Raw genomic sequence first — 18,500 nt, forward strand, 5'->3', positions numbered from 1 at the left:
AGCCTGAAAGCACTATATAGGACAAGGAGTAAATTAAAAAAAGGTATATATGGAGACTTTAAACACACCTACCACACTAGACAGAAATTAGAGTACTACAGGATTCAGATTTAGATTTCCTCTCCCTCAAGTAACAGTGCTTCTGAGGGCCAGAAAATTAAACAACTCCAATGATCTTGTTTGAGAACAGTCTATTATTCTTTAAAAATCCAAAGCTAGAGCAGAATTCTTCATTTTTATTGCAGCTGTCAACTGTAAGAAAACAAACTAGAAGCAGCATGTGTTTTCCAAAACTGAGCAAACGTGCTTCAAATGCTGCATTGTGGACTAAGAGCATACCAAGCCAAGGTGGGTAAAGCTCTCCCTTGGGAAGATCCAACCATCGAAAGAGTGGGCTGGAGTGGAGAGACAAAGTGACCAAAGAGGAATCATAGAATCATAGAATGTTAGGGGTTGGAAGGGACCTCTGGAGATCATCGAGTCCAACCCCCCTGCCAGAGCAGGACCACAGTAAGGGTGGCTTACTGTGGGTCACCCACAGCAGTAAGGGTGACTGAACACTGGAACAGGCTGCCCAGAGAGGTTGTGGAGTCTCCTTCTCTGGAGACATTCAAAACCCGCCTGGACGCGTTCCTGTGTGATATGGTCTAGGCAATCCTGCCCCGGCAGGGGGATTGGACTAGATGATCTTTCGAGGTCCCTTCCAATCCCTAACATTCTGTGATTCTGTGATTCTGTGACCAGTCTAGGGCAGGTTACACAGGAACGCATCCAGACGGGTCTTGAAAGTCTCCAGAGAAGGAGACTCCACAACCTCTCTGTGCTTGTTCCAGTGCTCTGTAACCCTTACAGTAAAGAAGTCCTTCCTCATGTTGAGGTTGAACTTCCTGTGCTCTAGCTTGCATCCATTGCCCCTCGTCCTATCGCAGGGCACAAGTGAAAAGAGGTTGCACCTTTCCTCTTGACACCCAGCGCTCATCTATTTATACACATTAATCAGATCCCCTCTTAGTTTTCTCTTCTCCAGACTCAAAAGCCCCAGGTCTCTCAACCTTTCCTCATGAGGCAGGTGTTCCAGTCTCTTAATCATCTGCGTAGCCCTCCGTTGGACTCTCTCCAGTAGATCTCTGTCCCTCTTGAACTGGGGAGCACAGAACTGAACACAATACTCCAGGTGAGGTCTCACCAGGGTAGAGTAGAGGGGGAGGAGGACCTCCCTCGATCTGCTGGACACACTCTTCTTAAGGCATCCCAGGATACCATTGGCCTTCTTGGCCACAAGGGCACATTGCTGTCCCATGGATAACTTGTTGTCCACCAGGACTCCAAGGTCCTTCTCCATGGAGCTGCTCTCTAGCAGATCACCTCCTAACCTGTACTGGTACATTTTATTACTCCTTCCCAGGTGCAGGACTCTGCACTTATTCTTGTTGAACCTCATTAGGTTCCTCTTTGCCCAGCTCTCCAGTCTGTCCAAATCACGCTGAATGGCCGCACAGCCTTCAGGTGTATCAGCCAAACCTCCCAGCTTCGTATCATCAGCAAACTTGCTGAGAAGACACTCTGTACCTTCATCAAGGTCATTGATGAAGATGTTGAACAGGACTGGACCCAGGACTGATCCCTGGGGGACTCCACTAGTTATGGGTCTCCAGCTGGACTCGGCACCATTGATTACCACTCTTTGATTATGATTATGGACTTAACATCACCCCATTCCCTGCCAAGATTAAACACTTTTATACAGCAAATCATACATTGCATTCAAATTTATCAGAATATTGTTGCGGGTTTTTTAATTTAGAATCTATAAATCCTGGCATTATTCCAAAGAAGGCTTCAACTTTTTGCCTATGATCCCAGTTAGTATAGTAGTATCAGTAGAAAAAACAGAAAACAAAGACTCCCCTTCAAACCAACTTCTGGAGACACCTTTATAACTGCAACATGAAAATACCATAAAAAGCTGGCTTTATATACTATAGCATTTACATAACATCTACCAGTGCTCTTTTCAGATGACTGTTGGTTTAGCTTTTGTTTCCGGTTAATGAAGGAAGAAGTAAATGGATGTCAAGACTGAAGAATAAATTCAAGCTGCTGAAGCACTAATTTTAAATGACTGTTCTCTTTGAAGGAAAGACTCATAAAAGAGCTATTTTAATTATACTTTTGATCATCTAAAATAGATTAATAGGAATTGGGTATTTTAATTTCCAAACTTCAGAAAATCTATGCTGTACCGTCAAGATCTTTTACGGAACATCAGAGAGTAGGCAGAAAGCCAAATCAGTGCAACATCGGTGTAACTTTAATAAATCCTTTGGCCATTAAAGCAGATGTAACTGGCAGCCACTCAAGACAATCTTCTTTCATCCCATTAATGCAGTCACCATGTCACCACAGCCGCAAAACACAGCAAGTGGTCCTAAATACAGATAGTACTATAAGGCTAAATTAATCTATTTATCTACAGATATCGATCTAACCAGGCGTGACCTGGAGCTGTACCTACACCCAAATGCTCACTCTTTTACTGGCAGCATGAACAAAAATGTCCTGAAATGTGTTGGGTAGCTTTTTCCCTGAAAATAAAGACGATGGTTAATTAAGAAATGGACTGAAACCATTCAGTTATCTTCACCATTTGAATCTACAACCTCTAAAGGTTCTACACATCCAGATACCCTTCGCTCCCTATTTCCAAGTCTCCAAATACTGTATTAGAGCAATTTATCAGGAAAATAAATTCCACGACAATTTTTCATCTGTTAAATGAATGTACAAGGCACCAGGTTTTAGGTGTGAATGAACAGAAAAAATAATGCAACTAATCAGACCTATGAGAGAGGATTGTGCAAATACCCCCAATAACACACTACTTAAAGTAATATATAAGTCTGGATGCCAAGAGTCTTAGTATAAACTGGCACTAAGCCATCTGTAACGGCAGAAAAATAAGGGAAGAAAGGCTAAGGAAAGGAACTAATCCTCTGGGGGAAGAAAACAGGAAAAAAAAAAAAAGCATGACAGAATAGGACAAATGTTGGGAAGACAGAAAGTCTTAGAGGACAAAAGAAAGTGATAGAGGAACCGATTCATATGGGCACATGCCCATAACACTGTTGGCTTTGGGAAGAACAAGCGAGTTTATCAATGAGGAGGTAGACTTCCAAATCAAAGAATATTTTAGGTTGGAAGGGACCTCTGGAGGTCATCCAGTTCAGTTCCCTTACTCAAAGAAGTGCTAACCTGGAAGGTGGCCACAAAGACCCACGTTTGCAGCACAGCAGCATGCAAGTGATACTTATTTTTTGAAACCCTGCTCCCATCCAGGCACACAGCACAGCACAGCACAGCTCCCTTCACCTATCATGCCTTAGGCAGTGCCACATTCAACTAGATAAGAAAGAGCTATGAAATAACCTCTGCAATTTGAATGTTTGCAGCCTACCTTGAATTTGCCCCGCAAAACAAATCTTACAGAAATTTGGGCCATGCCAACTATATGCTGCATATATGCATCTCCCTACTTGTCTGTGCTCATCTGTATGGCACATCTTTTTACCTTGTGCTTGTCTATCACCATTTCATTTATTATTCCTAGGTTTCTAACTTGGACTTCACTAAAAGAAGAGAGACAACAGGCTATCTCAGGTGTGTTGACCACTGAGCAGGTCCGGGACAAAACAGAAATTTTGATTAAGTTTCCATGTCACAGAAATACTGACAAACATCGATAGAAAAAACAATTCTCGTTAATACTACTTACGTTTCTCCTTCATTGTTCAGAAAGACCACTAGAAAAAGAACAGACAAACCCCAAATTTTCCACAGAATCATTTCTTCCTGTGAATATTGGTATTTTTTATTTAATACTAATGAGGGAACTAATATTCAGTGAAAGGTTGATAATGTTCACCTTCATTCTCCACTTTTTTCCATGAACATGATTTTTCTAAAACCACAATACTAATCTATTGGCTTCAGGAAGCAGTATTTTTTCCTGTTTAGCTGTTGCCCCATTTATGAATTTTCTTACATTCTTACTTTTTCTTCCACATATCTTGCACAAAAATGAAAACCCAGTAAAAAAGTATTAGCACTTCAGCCTAATTTTTTAAGAGGCCTGCACTTTGTCGAATGCTCCCACAAACGTGCGTAGCACACAAAAATTGCAATAAATAAGTAATTTTTCCAAGTATTGAAGAAATGAAGGAAGGAAAAAGTCTGTTTTCTTCTAGGGGAAAAAACCCCTCTTTTTAAAAATCATTTCTAAATCTGAATTCTGAAATCAATTATTCTGACTTCGTTCAAGAGAGAGCTTTTGAACCCTGCGCTTCCTGCAACCTGTGATCTACTTATGATTTAGGGGGGAAATGAATATGACTAGTTTGGATTTTGAGTGATTTATTGATCATCTAAAACTAGGATAGCAAACTTGTACTATATCTGTGTGATATTTTGTATAAGGGCCAACCTATCTAGCCATGTTTATGCTGTACCCTATTAAACTTAATAAATCCTGTCAGAGACAAACTTGGCCTGCACTCACAAACCTCCTGCTTCCCTAGCTGCATACACAAAATATTAGAAATTGTGCAAATTGGGTCTCCTGAGGTCAAGTCAATATTCAAAGAGGTCAGAAAAATTGCCATGCAGGCTAGATCCAGTGAGTTAGTCACCCTCAATTTAGAAAAAAGAATCAAATTGCTTAGGCCTACTTTTGAAAAAATGGGAAGAGGAGAAGGATCTTCTGAGAAGTCACATAATACCAAACCAGTTGCCTACCCAGTGCAGCATCCTCCAATCCATGTAATCAATACATTGAGTCTTTCAAATGAAGCTAGGAGAGGGGAGAGGAGAAACACCTTATACAGACAAATCTGAGAAGGTCTACCCAAAGGGAAAGTGTCCATACCAGCAATTAGAGAAGTGAGGTGTATCTGTGTTCCAAATATGAGCGTTTTTGACAGAAACATCAATGCTAAATTCAAATGCAAATCATAGGAAAGAGATTCTCTTGCACATTGCCTATAGAAATACACCATAACTATATATTCAGAACAAGAACTGATATGCACTGGGGAGGGAATGGAGGGAAGAACAGACATCTGTTCATGTATTTATTGCTATAAAACCTACCAGGGCGTTTGTTTTCCCATCATCAGTTCCAGGGACAGAACATTGGAAAAGGTTTTGCTTTTGGAAAGTGCGGCAATTGCAGGCAGGTCTTCAGCAATTCAGCTGAGGACACCTTAGAAGCAGCCAGGTTCTTTGCCTCCAGTTCTCTGTGAGGGAGGCTGTTGGACAACCTGATGATGAAGGTCTACGCTATTTTCATCAGTTATCTGCATCTTCTACCATTTGCTCTTGTCTTTTTACTGTATACGTGTCACCATAACTGAACATCATACTTCTCACCTATCATCCCCTATTTCTATTTGCCTGTCCTATTCTCAGACCACACCTGTTTTTTTGCACCCTGCGATCACCCCTCATGCCTTTGCACCTTACCAAAGAATCACAGAACAGCCCAGGTTGGAAAGGACCTTGAAACATCATCCGGTCCAACCTTTCATGAGAAGCATGTCCCTTGCATCAAAGGAATTCTTGAGTGCTCTAACTACAAGCAGTCAAAAAATGAAGTTTCTCTTTATTATTCTTTCTATTGCTCTTTATTTTTTTCATTATTCTGTTTATTATTTTGCCAGGCTATAATTTTTGCAGATTCTTCCTGTAAAATCTCCAATTTTTGTAAAGTGCTTTGTAATACATATAAAGATTAGAACTGGACCATACTATGGATCTGACCAGAGTGAGATACATCACCCTTCCCTACCTAAACAAACATTTCCTTTCCAATTTCTTTGTTGAAAATAACTAATTATTCACCCAAAGTTACATAGTATATTTAAAGATAATAATATTTGGCTATTAGTATAAAAAAGCAAGCCTTAAAAACTTTAAATGTGTATTTAACAAATGTCAAGTAAAAGACAAAACAAAAACTATTACCCTGAAAACAGCAGGTGATTTTCATGTTTTAGCTAATAGAATCTGATATTTCTTAAATTGAAGCTATCTCAGAAACTTCTAGGTTGCCATGGATTTAACATGAAGACCCAGGGAAACTGCTGTGAAATTTTATTTTCTTTCAATGACAGCTTGCAAAGCCTTAGTCATAGCAGCTTTGTCTTTAAAACACAAAATATAACATCAATGTAAGGAAAAAAACATTAATCTCTCATAAGGACAACATGCCCTGTCATAAACAAAAGCACAAATTAAACACTGACTTGGCAGCTACGAGAAATAACAATCATGATTTAGATACACATGGACAATAAATTTATTAACGGAACTTATGGTTTGAAAAGGGGCAGAATTTTTAATTCTCATACCCTTTGGAAGAGGACTTATTGCAAAATGTTTTCAATATGTATGTGCATTGTTAACTAATACTGCAGAAATTGCTGTATACCATATCCCAGACTTCACAGCTCAATTAATCAATGCATTTAAATAAAATAATTAAGCAGTAGTCAATGGCCCTCATTAATGGTATGCACACAAAGGACTTTCAAAAAATTCATTACTTTCCATGGATGAAGGAAACACCATATTATGTGATAAGAGGTATAAAAATGAAAATAATAATTTGTTTCATTAATTATTCTTGACTCATTAGAATTTAACAAAAAAAAAGTATTTAAAAATAGAAGAAGTCAATACACACAAAAGTTCTCTTATCAAATCTGAGAAAAATACCTATACTTCTGCTGACTTTAAAAAAAAATAACAAAACTTACTGTAGTGAATATATATAAGGAAACTCACTCATTTAAACCTATAACCCTGCTAAAAGGCAGGAACTGCCAACCCAGCAAGAAGCTTGGCAGTTCTTAACTTCTGAGTGTTGACTTGTCTACTGTGGTATTTCTTTAGCCTACTTTTCATAGAATCACAGAATGGTTTGGGTTGGAAGGGACCTTAAAGACCATCTAGTTCCAACTCCCCTGCCATGGGCAGGGACACCTTCCACTAGACCAGGTTGCTCAAAGCCCCATCCAGCCTGGCCTTAAACACTGCCAGGGAGGGGGTAGCCACAGCTTCTCTGGGCAGCCTGGGCCAGTGTCTCACCACCCTCACAGGAAAGAATTTCTTCCTAAAATCTAATCTAAATCTACCCTCTTTCGGTTTAAAACCGTTCCCCCTCATCCTGTCACTACTTGTCCTTGTAAAAAGCCCCTCTCCAGCTTTCCTGTAGGCCCCCTTCAGATACTGGAAGGCTACTATGAGGTCTCCCCAGAGCCTTCTCTTCTCCAGGCTGAAGAGCCCCAACTCTCTTTTTCTTATGCATCTCCCAATAAAAAAAAAAAAAAAAAGACAAAATTCCATCATGTTATTTCACATCAGCACTCCCATGGGTCACCAGTACTTGTCAGAACTTGTAAATTTTGCACAAAAGCCTCTGACATTTGAATTACCAATAAAAGTATTTCCTCCCTTATGATGGCCTGTACCAGTAATACACCTGTCCAGAAGCTTCACGGCTACTTACTATTCTCAAGGAAATACAACTCTCAAAAAAAATTATATTTCATTCCAGCATCTAGTAGAGAAAATGTCCTCTCTGGTGAGGAAGATGCCTGAATGATTAGAGATCCTCCACAGCTCCTCCACGACTGATACCATTTCACCCTTTTTTTCCAGCCTGTTCTTAACGCAGGTCCTGTTTGCTCTTCATTTCTTAATGCCTCACGCCAGTCCTGTTCCTGCGCAGTCCCAAGCTTTAATCTCTACGGTCCTCACACCAAGGCCAAAACAGTCTGAAAACTCTAACGTCTAAAACTGTTACATCTACAGCCACCAATTGTGGAGTCTCATATACATGGAAGACTTTAACAACTCAGCTGTGTTGCACCACAAGGATAGACAAGAGGATTGATCTCCTCAGACCATCACCATGATAAATCTTCCACTGACGATGTTTGCCGTTCCCGAATGCCAGACACAGCGTGCACAGAATAGAAATGTAAAGGCAATGCAGGGTATGTTGTACAAAATGAGATATCCTGGGGCACATAATGAGATAACATCTATTACCATAAATTATGAAGTGATTTACGCACAAATGAGGGTTGTAATGAAATTTAATTTTAATGGTTTGATAATCAAGTAAGAAACACAATAATTACCATACCTAAGTTTTTCAATAAATTATAATCACTGCTAGTGGCAAGACTTTTTTGTTAACATACATAATACAATTCCCCTCCAAGAGCTGTCTGCTATATTCCTCCATTTCAGACAACCAGTTGAATGCCACATCACTGTGATAAACAAGTTCAGTTTTAGGGTTGATTACATTCAAAACATTTCTATGTTCATAGAAAAGCCTCTTCAACAGTGTGCAGTTTACTACTTCAAGAAACACCTTCGCAGACACAGGAGGCTCCGCTAGTCTAGAAAAATATCTCAAGGTTGAACTTTCCAATAACATACATCAGAGAACTTGTTTCCTTCATCATCATGTGAAGTATATTCAACTGCATAAATTAACAAAACATGTTGACACCACAGCGTGGTATATCAAACATATTCTTTATTAACTGAAGACGTTGCCAACATCTCAGTGCCACTTACTGCAGCCAGAACTTCAGTAGAGTCACTTGTCTGACAACTTTTTGCTGGGACATCAGTTCTCCAATGTATTTCCCTGTGTATATTAAAGCTCAAAAAAACACTTGCAGATGTAAAGCAGCAAAAAATCATCTGATTTTGAATCTAGCTTTGTAATGAACCCTATATTTATTTTCAGGAGTTCAACAAAGGACCCTCCAAAACCCTTGCTCTCTTTTTTCTCCAACATACCACCTCACAGGAGAGGGAGGGTAAATTTCCTTTCTTCTCCTTCTTTCCTCCAAATGAGTCTTAGTTCTCTCTCCTCCCCACCGCAATCTTCTGAGAACAAAAGACCTCAAAGTAAAACATATCACGAATTGTACCACAATGGGATACAAAGGAACATTTCAAGTCATATGGAAACCAAAAAGGGGAGTATGAAGCTCACTAAGTAACATCTTGAGATACTGGAAAGAAAATGAAAGGCTGATCCTTTCCATTTGTGTGTCTGCAGAACGTATAACGATGAAAGACAGAAAAATGAATGAATAAAATAATCACTGAGCCCAAATTATCATTTCTTACTATAAAAAGAGAGGGAGCAAAGCAAAAAAAATTTTCTCTATCCTAAAAAAGAGGGAAAAGTGTTGCTTCTCAGAAACACTGCTTATATACATATCCAAGAGCAGTTACAATGCACACACTAAATATTCCCTATTAATGGCTTAAAAATTATAGTAAATTGTAAGCTTAAGGTTTTCTGAAAGCTAAAATTATAATCTTCACTAGTCAGCAGAATATTCATACCGTACAAAAAGGCATTTATTTTCTAGATAGTATTTTAATGGCCTAAAGGATGTCACTTTTCCTTAATAGTGTAACACCATTCTTTCATGCTGCATGCAGTGTTATTGTAACACCTATTATTTCCCTATCTCTTAAGTTAATTGAAGCAAACTTCACTTCAGATCTTAAAATAAAAAGGGTGTGCAGTATTCTCTATATTTGAACCATTTTACATAAACACAAATAAGCCAGAGAACAGGAGGGGGCTGGAATGCACCAAATAACATGGATATTATAAGATGGATACCAGGGACTGCCCTGTATGGACTCAGCAAGATTTGGCAGCACCAGTATGGATCTGCTGGTGACTCCAGACTTTTTTTGGCATTTCTCCTTCCATCTCCTACACCCTCCACACTTCCAGCACCATAGTCAGTTGTGGACCTTAGTTATAAGTTATATATAGTTCTGTATATATAGTTCTGCATTTGGCACTGGTGAGGCCATACCTTGAATACTGTGTTCAGTTTTGGGCCCCTCACTATGAAAGACATTGAGGTGCTGGAGAGAGTCCAAAGAAGGGCAACGAAGCTGGTGAAGGGTCTGGAGAACAAGTCTGATGAGGAGCAGCTGAGGGAACTGGGGTTGTTTTGTCTAGAGAAAAGAAGGCTGAGGGGAGACCTTATGGCTCTCTACAACTGCCTGAAAGGAGGCTGTAGCAAGGAGGGTGTTGGTGTCTTCTCCCAAATAACAAGTGATAGGATGAGAGGAAACCGCCCCAAGTTGTGCCAGGGGCGGTTTAGATTGGATATCAGGAAGAATTTCTCCACAGAAAGGGTTATCAAGCATTGGAACAGGCTGCCCAGGGCAGTGGTGGAGTCACCATCCCTGGAGGGGTTTAAAAGATGAGTACATGTGGTACCGAGAGACATGGTTTAGTGGTGGACTTGGCAGTGCTGGGTTAACGGTTGGACTCGATGATCTTAAAGGTCCTTTCCAACCAAACTGATTCTATGATTCTATGATTTTATAAATCGAGTATGTTATGGAGAGTGCTTTAATAAGTGTAGCATCCAGAACCTTCCATCACCATTCCTCATTTTACATAAAAGTAATGGAAGAATCCCCTGCAAATCCCCTCTTACCAAACACAGGAGGGCAAAACTTATATTCTACAGTGACAGCTCCGTAATAGAGAAAAGAGAAGCAACACATCAGAAACTTCCAAGTTATTTTACTTTCTAAACATACAAAGTGGGAAGCAAAGAAGTGAGCAGTAAGCAGGATGCAGCATTATCCTTCTTTGTAGGTCTGTAGGCAGAGAATATGAAAACACTTAAGAGTCTCCAGCAATAAGGAAAGGAACAAAGAAAACAATTTCCTGCTATCTACACTTTGTCAGGCCAGGAGATTTCAAAACGATGGTGATAAATGGACAGAGAGTAAATTACAAAAGGAAGCGAGAGTGACCAAAGCTGGTAAGAAAGTTCTAATTTAAATAAAAGTGGGATGAGGAAAACATTAAGAATGAGGACACAATGAAGAAGGGGGAAAAAATGAACTTGACTGAGGAGCCTCTCTTTAAAAATTAATCAGATATTAACAAAAATTGATGTCCAAAGGAAAAAATGATAAAAGGAGAATCTAAGAGTAGGCCTTGATGAAAAGCATTGTATATTTGGACTGAAAACACTTGGTTCAAATGCAAACTCCTGAGAATGCCTGTCCTATGCTGAAACAGAAAGATCTAGAAGCATTGCTCAAAAAGGGAAGATTTCAGATTTTTTTTTTTTTACCTTTTTTTTTTTGTTGTTGTAAGATTTACAAAAGCCCTTTGCTAGGGGGAGTAATCTAATTTTAAGGCCCAGTGTATGTTCCACCTAAGTTTCTGTAGCAGATTAATCAGCATAAAAATTAAAACTCGAAGCAACATAGGAGCTACATCCACATCATTACAATTAAAAGCACTTATCATTCAAGAAGTAGATAACAAATGAGTTTATAACTGATAGAAAACAGTGCAACTTCTAACCAAGGGTAAAACAATAAAATATTTTGCAGTAAGAATAAAAATCACTATCCTTAAAAGGTTTAAATACTTGCAACACATATAGAGTCTGCCTTGATAAATGAGTGTTCTAAAAGACTTATTGAAAGGGTTTATATCCATTACGATATAACGATTTAAGTATATTTAAAATTAAATTACTGAAGCCATAGGAAAATAAAAGTAATTCAATCAAGGAGATGCAAAGTAATTCTATAACCTTATTTGTAGCATTATTTCTGTTTGTCACATATTGTCCCAAAAAGTGGGAGTGAAAAATTTCAAGAAGTTTACCAACTACAAAAATGATGGGAAATAGCAAAAGGCATAAAAACAAAATCACAAAACAGTACGGATAAGAACATGAACATTTTACTGAGCATTTAGACTGCTTTGAAAAAAAAGAAAATAATCCAAGTATTTCTAAACAAAAGGAACAAGCACTGTATGTTACTGATATTTTTGTCCATTCCTTGATAAAGTAAAATTGAGAAAATTCAGCCTTGGTTTCAGTTAATGCATTTTCTCATGGTTGTGCTTTCGGATTCTCTAAGACAAAAAGCATTCCAAATTTACTGCTATTATTACATATTCTATACTTCTTTTTGACAATTGCATGCCTTGCAATTGATTTGTTTTTACTTTGAATGTAATATTCAGACTGAGACTTGAAGACATGGAAGTATCTCTCTTTAAATAAGTTTATCAATTGCATGATTTAAAACTGCAGTACAGCTCTCCCAAAGAAAAGAACTCTGCAGATAGCCCACGACCAAATGGAAACATTTCCTTTTTCACAGTTTCATCTTTTTAAGATGAAAATGGTGTCATCTAGATGTAATGATCATCTAGAGATAAACCAAGCCACCTAGGGTACAGCCAGCAGTAGGAATCCTAGGTAGATATATTATGGCAAATAATGGTTATAGTTAGCTACAAAATGACCTTTACATCACCATAGTAGGGCTGTAAAAACCAGTACACAGAGTATTTTTTCCAGGGAGATATTGATTGCTTTTTCTTGAATTCTATTTTTCTTTCCTGCAGTTTTCTTTCTAAGGAAACTGATGAAATGGCTGGGAAACTACATAAAGGAAAGTATCTAAAACTGGGAAAGGATAACAAACTAGTGAGATCAGGTTTTAACATCAGAACTAGGTTCAGAACACATGAAAATTATATTAAAACATTCTACAAAAATGAGTTAAACAGCTGGGTCAATGCTATATCCATCTGTACACCTCAGAACCGACTATTTTGTATTTTGTTATTTTCAGTTCTCCTAGATTCATAGCCAAAATAAATTCACTTGAGATATTGCTAAAACTCAGTGACGCACCTTAAACATAAAGTAAAACTCACATTCTTTGACATGTGCACAATGTTGAAAAATAGGCCCCAAATATCATTGTGTATAAATAAATTATAGGGTTAAAAACAGGGCCCTTTTAATATTGAAAGCACTTACCGCTGACATTCCCCAGCATGCAGAATTAAATCTTCATTATTCCTAGCACTGATGGTCAACTCATGTTCTGTAGAATTGAAGACATCAAGAAGCAGATGGCATTGCCGGGTGCTGTTCAGATGGGGGGAAGAAACAACAGCAAAATTTCAACAACACACCACAGAATTATTATACATATATCAGAATATTTATACATGAATATAAATATATATGCATAATTATGCATACATTCACATACATATGTTTTATACCCTGCTCCAATTATGAGTATCTTACTATTTTACCAAAAATAACTTTTCTTTAATAACTAGAATTTTTTTTTTTACTAAAACCAGACAGAAGCGTATATCCTAAACAGAAGGAAGTTCCATGACAATTATGACCTGCACAATATTAAGCCTCACAGCATCTAATCACCTGCATATATTCTCATTCTGCAGCTTTCAGATTCATTTCCATGGAAAAAGCCACATATTTTTTTCAGGTTTTTGAGCATTCACATGAAACAGTTTTATTATTTCAAATTACCTTGACATTATCTTTTTAAGAAACAAATTTACCAGCAAAAATTTAAATCCTTGCCCAGTGCCAGAGAGCAATTCCTTTTACTGTGATAGCTGGTTTGTCTACAGGCCAAAGTAAGCTGGTAACTAGAGTACTTTTCCGTTATACCAACTATTCTGAGAGACAACTCTGTCCCATCTGTAAGAAAGGCAAACACAGGCAGCTCTCACAGAAAACCTTTTATTTCTCAGCTACTGTCCTTCAAATCCATATTTCCCTCGAAGCATTCTGTATAAATATACCAACCGCATTTCTGGTAACCTTAGGAAATAACACTGACAAGAAGAAACTTTCTTGTAAATTTTCATTCTTATTTATAAACTTTTCTTACTTGTAAAACTAAGCACAACTGTAAGGCATTGAGTGTAGTTTATAATATAATACACACGGAAAAATATCAGAACCAGATACCAAATTGCCAAATACAATCATACAGTTGCAATAATGCATCAGTCGACTCTGAAATACAAAACTTCCTAAGAGGCTACTTAGCAACACAGAAATATCCCAACCTTAAGCATCCCTACAATTTAGCTTTAAGTATTAATGACTTTGAACTTTAAATGCACATATAACAAAATTAGGTGACTTGTCATTGTGAATTACAGTATAAAGTAGTATATCCATCATACAAAGATTATGGATCATCTCATCCCATGTAATTGCTATCAGAATCAATACAAAGGGAAAAGTAACTCTTATTCGATGTCAGAGGTAGAACTCATCGTCACCCATTAATTAGAGAGAGAGTTCACATGAAATCAGAAGCTCCCCAAAAGGGAGGAGAGAGGAATATGTTGGTAAGGTGAGAGTCATCAGAGCCATCCTTCGAACAATGTGCATATTCAAACTAAGTAAGATACAGTTGTGTGCCTCAGGCAACCAAGTATATTTATCCTATTGAGTAATAACTTGCGATTAAACTCAAATGACAGCCATTCCGCAGGCAATTAAACTCAAGAGGTGCAAGACTTTAAGAACCGCTTTTCTACTTTGGAAACAGGTTCTCTGGTTCATAACATAACTCTCTTCTGAAAATCAAGAGATATTCTTTTCAGAGCATATACAGGAGGAGTTGTGTTGCTACCCGCAAACCCTTGAGACGGGAACACTCATAGGACAAGCACGGGAGGTTAAGGTTTGGGTCATGAAGTGATAGCAATGTCACATGCAATCAGGCACTAAATGACAAGCAAGCACTGCTTGGGGACAGTAGCACGTCTCTTAGCAAAAGTAAAAAGCAAAAGTGGGGGTGGAGGCTTTTTTAATATATATTTTAAGGGTTTTCACTCTCTTTGGGTAAAACCTCAATGAATACTGAATATAGAAAAGAATGTACAAAGGTAGCTGAGTGCCTGAAGCAAACATGTCAAAACTCAAGAACTTAGAACAAATAAGGAGTCATAGCTCTTATTACAAACTCCCTTCCTTAAGAGCTCACAAGAAAGAAATAACTGGAAGGGTAGTATTCGAGTCGGTAGCTATCCTGTTACCAGTAAGGAATGAAAAAGAATAATTAAAAAAAAAAGCCTGGCGTCCATCTCATCATTGGGAGAGTGGGACGACCTGTAAAGACACAGCAAACTTCTGCCTCTCCAGTAGATATGAAGTTATGATCTGCAAGAGAGATGTCTAGTGTAGACTATGTTTACAAAATTCAACATGGAAGGAATTTTTTATTTATCCCATAGCAAAACCAAGCAACTATCTGAAATAACATTCAAGCTTTGTGCAATATCTTTTGGCAGCAGCACCGAAGTTCTGCAAATAAAACAATTCATGCCATAAATATAAAGGACGTACACAAGCAGCAGCCCTTCAGGACTAAATACCATCAAGTAATACTAAAAATTCCCAAATATGAACTCTTGGGCTATGCAGTGAAAATTATTCATCATCATGACATTTATTTCATCCTCTTCAAACACTACACAAAATAGACATGTAGAGGAAATAATTATTGCCCTGTGAATTTTAAGTTACTTCTCCAGGGAAACCTTTAATTAATAAAAATCAAAGTTACAGAATTATTACAGCACTTTGAAAACAGAAGAATATGATACAGGTACAAAAAGATTGAAGGTAACATTAAGATGGTAGAAAAACATAGCATTAGATGTTCCAAGTAAATACAGGACAGTATCAAAGAGACGATTAGAGCAATGAAAAACAAACACAATTAAAGGTTACAAAAATATTTTTATTAAAACATCAAGCTTCAAATACTGGAAGCTGCATCCAAGTAAGGAAACCAAGAAAAAGCATAAGCTCTGGAAAACTAGAGGTAACATCATAATAAAGTTAAAAAGGAAAAAATAAACCCTCAAGTCGTTAAAGAGTAATTTGCTAAAGATCTGAAAACTAGAATGAATTTTTTTTTTTAACATGCCACAATCAGTAGGACTGTGTAGAACCAATGATGCTGAGTTATGATCTGGGTGAAAGTGAAAGTTCCAGGAAAACAAAGATTAGCAAGAAAGCCAAATTAACTATTTATATCAGTTTTCACTACATGTGAACTTACAGAAGGCTGACCTTCAAGTGAGAGGAATTAAAGAACTTATCTCAAAGTGTCAGTAAAGGAGATTTGAGAGGCAAATCATAATAATGCAAGTGTGATAAAGGAACTCCAGTATGACTTTGCTGAACTACTACATGTAAGTCCAGCCAGCAATCTGCTGCTTAAACTAAGCTTTGTATCAGAGAAATTTCCAATTTCATATTACTTTAAGGATTTTAAGGCAATATTGTAAATCATAGACCATTAACCCTGGCCTCCATACCATGTAAATTAATTTAAAAAAAAAAAAAAAGTAAGTACACTTTTAAAAACTTAAAATACTCAAAATAATAAAGATGATTAAATTATGCATCATAATGACCTACTGAAATTTTTGGCTGACCAATACCAGTCATAAGCCACTGATTCCTGGAACTGGGAAAGATTACCCCACACTTACCCAATTTCTTCTAACTTTTACAAACTATCAAACACCACATAATAGTTTACACTACATGTTTAGTGGCTTGGGGAGGGAGGTACAGGGTGAGTTACTGGGGGAAAAAAAATCCACTTTGAGTGGATTTTGAGTCATCTAAGCCTAGTTAAGAAGTTGTTAGTTACCATTCATCCCAGAGAAGGCAGAGAACTCCATCTTCAACACTTCACACAACGTGCAGAGTTATCAGTGCCTTCCCAGGCTTTTTTAGAGGTTTTGGGTCATTTTGCTGTAACTAGCTTCTTTTTAAAGTTTGTGTCAAACACATCTAAAATAAGTCAGTTTGTGTTTGGGTGGTTTGGTTTTGTGGGGTTTTTCACTCCAGAACATCTATTGAGATAACATGGTATCATCGCACATTAATACACACAAAATTAAGCCGTCATCTAGTTTTACTCCATATACTTATGGACATGGACACACAATATACAAGCATTTAGGAAAAATACATTAATTAGTACAGAGCTTCTAATTTCTGCAAAACCCAAATAACCAACTATTTATGGATTCTTCTGGAAGATATAGGACAGAAATACACTACTGCATCTCAAAAATCTCAACTCCCATATATCCACGTTCCAATCTATCTCCCCCATCATAGTCCTATCATATCTCTCATCGTACACCCCCCCAAACTGCCCATAGCTGCTTCTCCACCCGTCCATCAACCACAGTGGGCAGCGCAATGGTTTTGGCTTGCCCTGAGCTCATCCATGCCAACTGGTGAAGGGAACAGAGCAGGGAACTGCTGAGCTCATGCTTCTGCTTTTCCTCACTGGGACATAAATTAGGATATCTCTTCTCTGCCCAGCTACCAATCTGCACGAATATATTTAACTTTCCCCTATATAGCTGGCTAAAATTAGTCAAAATTTACCTAGGACAGAGGGGGAAACAGTTAAAGTGATCATATAAATTTCATTTCCCTATGAAATAAAATATAAAATTGTCCAGAAAAATACAGCAGACACCACAAATAGAACATCTGTCTTTTCTGAAGGGAATGATATACAAATTATTGCATTATGTTAAAAGTCCAAATTAAATGAAGATGAATTAGAGCCGTACTTGACTGTATATAGATGATAGGATAAAGAATAAAAGTTCTTGAAAGGGTTTTACTCTTTTTTCCGTCTGTCATTTCGACTGCTAATGGAAAGGAAATAAGCCTGGCTCAAACAAACAGTTTCAGAGCTTAAGTGGAAGAATACTAAAAATCACAATGTGCAAACATTTTCCATTTCAGTGATCTTCCTTATTTGTCCATGGTGTTTCCTTCAGAACAATCTACCATAAATCACATATTCACAGAATCACAAATCACAGAATCACAGAATGTTAGGGATTGGAAGGGACCTCGAAAGATCATCTAGTCCAATCCCCCTGCTGGGGCAGGATTGCCTAGACCATATCACACAGGAACACGTCCAGGCGGATTTTGAATGTCTCCAGAGAAGGAGACTCCACAACCTCTCTGGGCAGCCTGTTCCAGTGTTCGGTCACCCTTACAGTAAAGAAGTTTTTCCTCATATTTAAGTGGAACCTCCTGTGTTCCAGCTTGCACCCATTGCCCCTTGTCCTGTCAAGGGATGTCACTGAGAAGAGCCTGGCTCCATCCTCTTGACACTTGCCCTTTACATATTTATAAACATTAATGAGGTCACCCCTCAGTCTCCTCTTCTCTAAGCTAAAGAGACCCAGCTCCCTCAGCCTCTCCTCATAAGGGAGATGTTCCACTCCCTTAATCATCTTCGTGGCTCTGTGCTGGACTCTCTCTAGCAGTTCCCTGTCCTTCTTGAACTGAGGGGCCCAGAACTGGACACAATACTCCAGATGCGGCCTCACCAGGGCAGAGTAGAGGGGGAGGAGAACCTCTCTCGACCTGCTGACCACACCCCTTCTAATACACCCCAGGATGCCATTGGCCTTCTTGGCCACAAGGGCACACTGCTGGCTCATGGTCATCCTGTTGTCCACTAGGACCCCCAGGTCCCTTTCCCCTACGCTG

At 38.2% G+C, this 18,500-nt stretch overlaps 1 protein-coding gene across 4 annotated transcripts in view; it reads right to left on the bottom strand.

The window, feature by feature from the left end:
• TRAPPC9 (trafficking protein particle complex subunit 9) overlaps window positions 1-18,500 on the bottom strand; it is a 525,994-nt gene that overhangs the window by 314,287 nt on the left and 193,207 nt on the right. For all 4 annotated transcript variants that reach the window (XM_068396800.1, XM_068396798.1, XM_068396799.1 and 1 more), the window contains one exon: window positions 12,930-13,040. In XM_068396800.1, coding sequence (XP_068252901.1) covers window positions 12,930-13,040 — 111 coding nt within the window. The remainder of the gene's footprint in view (window positions 1-12,929; window positions 13,041-18,500) is intronic.

Source organism: Nyctibius grandis, chromosome 3, assembly GCF_013368605.1.
Source record: "Nyctibius grandis isolate bNycGra1 chromosome 3, bNycGra1.pri, whole genome shotgun sequence".
In the NCBI taxonomy this organism is placed as follows: domain Eukaryota; kingdom Metazoa; phylum Chordata; class Aves; order Nyctibiiformes; family Nyctibiidae; genus Nyctibius; species Nyctibius grandis.